The sequence below is a fragment of the Sinocyclocheilus rhinocerous genome, unplaced genomic scaffold (assembly GCF_001515625.1).
Source record: "Sinocyclocheilus rhinocerous isolate Xijiao unplaced genomic scaffold, SAMN03320098_v1.1 scaffold491, whole genome shotgun sequence".
In the NCBI taxonomy this organism is placed as follows: Eukaryota; Metazoa; Chordata; class Actinopteri; order Cypriniformes; family Cyprinidae; genus Sinocyclocheilus; species Sinocyclocheilus rhinocerous.
In genome coordinates, this window is record NW_015625034.1 from 1,278,367 (window position 1) to 1,283,162 (window position 4,796).

Here is a 4,796-nt window from a genome sequence, read left to right on the forward strand (position 1 = left end):
ATTTTAAAATATATGAAAATAGAAAACAGTTATTTTAAATTGTAATAATATTATACAATATTACTGTTTTTATTCTATTGTTGATCATAAATGCTTTTATTTCAAAGAAAATTTAAAAAATCTTAACCACCCCACCAACTTAACCATTTTTAAACTATTTTGATTTTTAAAAAGTTAGCAATACTTCTCATAATATAATATAATATAATATAATATAATATAATATAATATTTAAAGAAACTAACATTTTTATTCAGCAAAGATGCATTAAATTGATCAAAAGTGACAGAAAAGACATACATTGTTATGTAAAAATTTTTATTTCAAATAATATTATTTAAAACTTTCTATTTATCAAATAATCCTGAAAAATAATATTATGGTTTCCATTGATTAACATTGATAATAATCAGCATATTACAATGATTTCTGAAGTATGTAAAACTGAAGACTGGAGTGATGATGCTGAAAAAATGAACATTGCCAACACAAGGATAAATTACTTTATTAAAAAATTGTTAAAATAGGGGTTTAAATATATTATTAATATATTAAATATATGAAAAAAAAAAATATTAAATAAAAATTATTAATGTTTTTAATATACAAAAATAGAAAATATATTTTAAATTATAATAATATTTCACCATATTCAATTGTTTTAAATGCCAACAGAAGCCTTGGTGAATATAGGCCTAAGAGACTTTCAGAAATATTTTTAAAAATCCTAAAGACCCAAAAACCTCTGAAATCTAATCTAATCTAATCTATGGATGATTTTTATACATTAGGTTCTGGAGCAGAGCATATTTTACTCTTTATCTGGTGCTGGAAATCAGGTTACATTCTTATATTCTTTGACTTGTGGAACATATGTTCCAGATGTTGATGAGAAACTACCATCTGGATTTATAAAAGCCTTTTGTTCTAAACTTCCGGGCCTGTGAAACTAGTTTTGTTACACCTCTGCCTTAGCGTTTGAGATAATTATCACATTATCTGTCTGTTACATGTCGTCATTTGGCGTGCAGATGGCTTTGGTTGCTCTGAGCTCTCATGTGAGTCTGTAAGGCTGTACTAAACTGTTCAGTAGATTAGTTCTCATTCTCCTGAGAGTCATGGGTCCCTGACCTTTATTTATTCATTTATTCAAAACCCAATGTGCACTGCATTCCAAATCAGCTGCAATATAGCAATCCCACCCTCACTCTAGGGGGCTTTCAATGGAAAGCTTTCTTCTTAGAGAAACCTCTTAGCATAGGACTAAATAAAAGGAAAACAAAAGAAAATGTCTAATTGTTCAGTCCTTACAGAATTAGTCATGTATTTCAAGCATATCTTCTTCCCATATTTTTTGAGCTGAGATGGAAAGATGGGCTAAGTTGTTAAAAGAAAGTGTTTAATTGTGGTTTTTGACAGCATGTTGCCTGAATAATTGCAGCACTCATCAGAGCTCACACTGTGACGTGGAAGTTCTGTTGCTAAATTGATTTTATTCCCAAATTTAGGCTAGGTTTCCAGCCTGAAGCGCAGTAGAAAGAAGCACAGTAATTCTCTGAGCTTGCAAGTGCATGCTGGGAAATGTAGTCAGTACCTCGGCTGGTGATGCTTTCCTGGTTGGCCTCGCTCAGGTGGGCTACGCTCCCCTGATTAGATCCAGCGCTTGTGCTGTCGCCGTCCATAGAGGTCCAGGCCAGCAGCGTCGCCTCAGAGATCGCAAACTGCTGAAGCACACCTGACAAAATTCAGGATTAGATTGTTTATTGTTGGCCATAAAAACACATCAAAGCTTCCTAGCATAGCAAAGTTTTAAAGTAAGAATATGTAAGTCTAAGGGAGAACAGGACTGGTGCATTTATGAATATATGTGTATTGATACTTGTTTGTATTTTGTAGATGCTAGTGATGTTATTGCTATTCAACTTCTGAATGTAACAGCCAGGGTATTAATGGCTAATTTTGGCTATGTTTGAGACTAATATGAATTTGAACCTCAACCACTAAAACCACCTGTGTTTGGACCACATATAATGATTTATATAGATTAAAATATACTCTGTTGTTCAAAATTTTGTTGTCAGTAATTTATTTGATTTTTAGGAAAATGAATACTTTTATTCCGCAAGGACACTTTAAAATGACCCAATGTGACAGTAAAATATTTACATTTGTTACCAAAAAAAAAAAGAAGAAAAAACTATTTTAAATAAATGCTGTTCTTTTAAACTTTATATTTATCAAAGACTCCTGTTTTTAACATTATTATTTATAATAAATGTTTCTTCAGCATATTAGAATGATTTCTGTAGGATCATGTGACACTGAAGACTAAAAAAAAAAGTAATAAATTAGATGTTAAAATTATTTAAAATAGAAAAGTTATTAATTGCAATAATAGCAATTAAATGTCACAATATTACTGTTTTTACTGTCACAATATTACTGTTTGTATTTTTAAATCAAATAAATGCAGGCTTGGTGAGTAAAATGTCTTTCAAAAACTTTTTAAAAATCTTACCAATCCAAAACGTTTGAATGCTACCTCATATTTAACCCAAGGAAAAAAAAATAAGTTTGTATTTTTAAAAGATATTTTTAACAGTTTATATGCTTAACAAATTAATCCAAAATAATTCCTTGATACTTTCTTCTTTTGTGTTTAAATGCAAGTCTGTAATGGACAAATTCAAGGACACATTAATAATAATAATAATAAAAAATCTTGGATTCCATCGGTTATTCACACCTGAAACTTAATCTCTGTCACCTGACTGTGGAAATACTATAAAGAAGCCTCGTCATCTCAGAGATGGTGTCATGAATAAGAGATAGCAGCAAACATCCCAGACACATTCCCGGCATTCTCATAGTCATAAATAAGGTATGATTATGTGATGCATTCAGTCTGATTTACTGCATTCAGCAGCAGATGGGAGCAGGGGAACTTAATATGGATAGTGCTATCTCTCACACCTTACCACAACACAGTTCAGCATTTCAAAAGAAGCATTAAATGCACTCAATATGTGACCCTGGACCACAAAACCATTTTAAGTCGCTGGGGTATATTTGTAGCAATAGCCAACAATACATTGTATGGGTCAAAATGATTGATTTTTCCAATAAGATGCCAAAAACCATTAGGATAAGAAGTAAGGTAAAGATCATGTTCCATGAAGATATTTTGTAAATGTCCTACTGTAAATATATTAAAACTTAATTTTTGATTAGTAATATGCATTGCTAAGAACTTCATTTGGACAACTTTAAAGGCGATTTTCTCAATATTTAGATTTTTTTGCACCCTCAGATTCCAGATTTTCAAATAGTTGTATCTCGGCCAAAAATTGTCCTATCCTTACAAAAAAAAAAAAAAAGCTTATTTATTCAGCTTTCAGATGATGTATAAATCTCAATTTCGAAACTGACCCTTATGTTTTGTGGTCCAGGGTCACATATATTTGACTCATGATTAACCCCCTTGAAGGGATAAAGAAGGGATAGGGAAATTCTGTCATCCCTTACCCACAGGGGCGGATCTACCGGGTGGTACGGGGTGGCAACTGCCACCCTAAGAAAAAGCTGTGTCACCCCACCTACCACCCCAGAATTATCACAGAATAAAATATAATTGTAAGCAGTGTTTCATGTGGTACTTTTCAGCCGCGGCGATGACATAGTAACGCAAAATAATGGCAAAAACACGTCTTGTAATAAACTGCACGATGGTTGCACGCGCACGCAACGTGCCAGTGTAGTCGGCTTCATTAACAAATGACTCTTATGAACCGGATCTTTTTGAGTCAAAACCACAAAGCGCGGCCCAGTTCACTAACTAATTGTTTTTACATTTGTTCGTGAATCAGATAATTACTGCTTTTCAGGTAACTCAGAAGTCCTCTGAGAAATCTGATCCCGTCCGTATATGTTTGAGATTCATCGCGTAATTCTCCGATTCTCCGACCGCTCGCTCCACTTTCATCATGGATATAAGCCGTAACAATAACATGAAATCAATAAGAAGATGCCGATCACGGAAACTAATAGCAGAGTTAGGTAAGAATCTAGTCGTATTGCAGTTTTCTTGATTGTAAATTTAAATGATTATTTTAGTTGGCACCTTTTCCCCCAAACCATTCATTAAGTTTTCAAAACAAAGACACATTTCTCAAAAAGTTTAACAATGAGTAAGTTAAACATTAGGTAGCAAAACTGATGACACACCAATCAGAATCTCTGCATCCTAACAATGGAGAGAGGAGAGAGCTGAGCCAATCATCTACAGGGGTTTTATACTTACACATACAGTATAATTACAGTACAGTACCAGATCATGGACATTTCACTATTCTATATGTACAGTAAACTGTAGCACATGTACACCTTCAAGCGTGTGACTGTCAAATTTTATTTGTAACCATTTTTTATGTGTACTGCATTTTTGCAGAACTGAGAAATGACTGCCTAGAAATATAGCTAGTCTTGTGTCAGGAGACCAAGAAACTGCTATAGTACTGTATAATTTGGCCAAATGTGCAGAGGATGCTAAATTTACTTATTTTATTTTATTTTTTACTGTAGGCTACTGTATTGTGGTGCATGCCAAGTTCATACAATTCTTTGGTAAGTGGTATTCACTTTTCTAGTGCTTTTCATCTACTGCAAGATTACTTTACAGTAGTAAAATGAAAATGATTTTTTCCCAAAAGTTTCATTGCTGAATTATGCATCTGTATCTGTAATTTAATTTATGTATACTGTAATAGACATTGAGCTGCAAAAATAATTCCTGAATC

At 32.8% G+C, this 4,796-nt stretch overlaps 1 protein-coding gene across 7 annotated transcripts in view; it reads right to left on the reverse strand.

The window, feature by feature from the left end:
* Positions 1–4,796, reverse strand: part of LOC107749226 (protein FAM131B-like) — a 59,967-nt gene that overhangs the window by 11,797 nt on the left and 43,374 nt on the right. For all 7 annotated transcript variants that reach the window (XM_016564356.1, XM_016564349.1, XM_016564329.1 and 4 more), the window contains one exon: positions 1,595–1,735. In XM_016564356.1, coding sequence (XP_016419842.1) covers positions 1,595–1,735 — 141 coding nt within the window. The remainder of the gene's footprint in view (positions 1–1,594; positions 1,736–4,796) is intronic.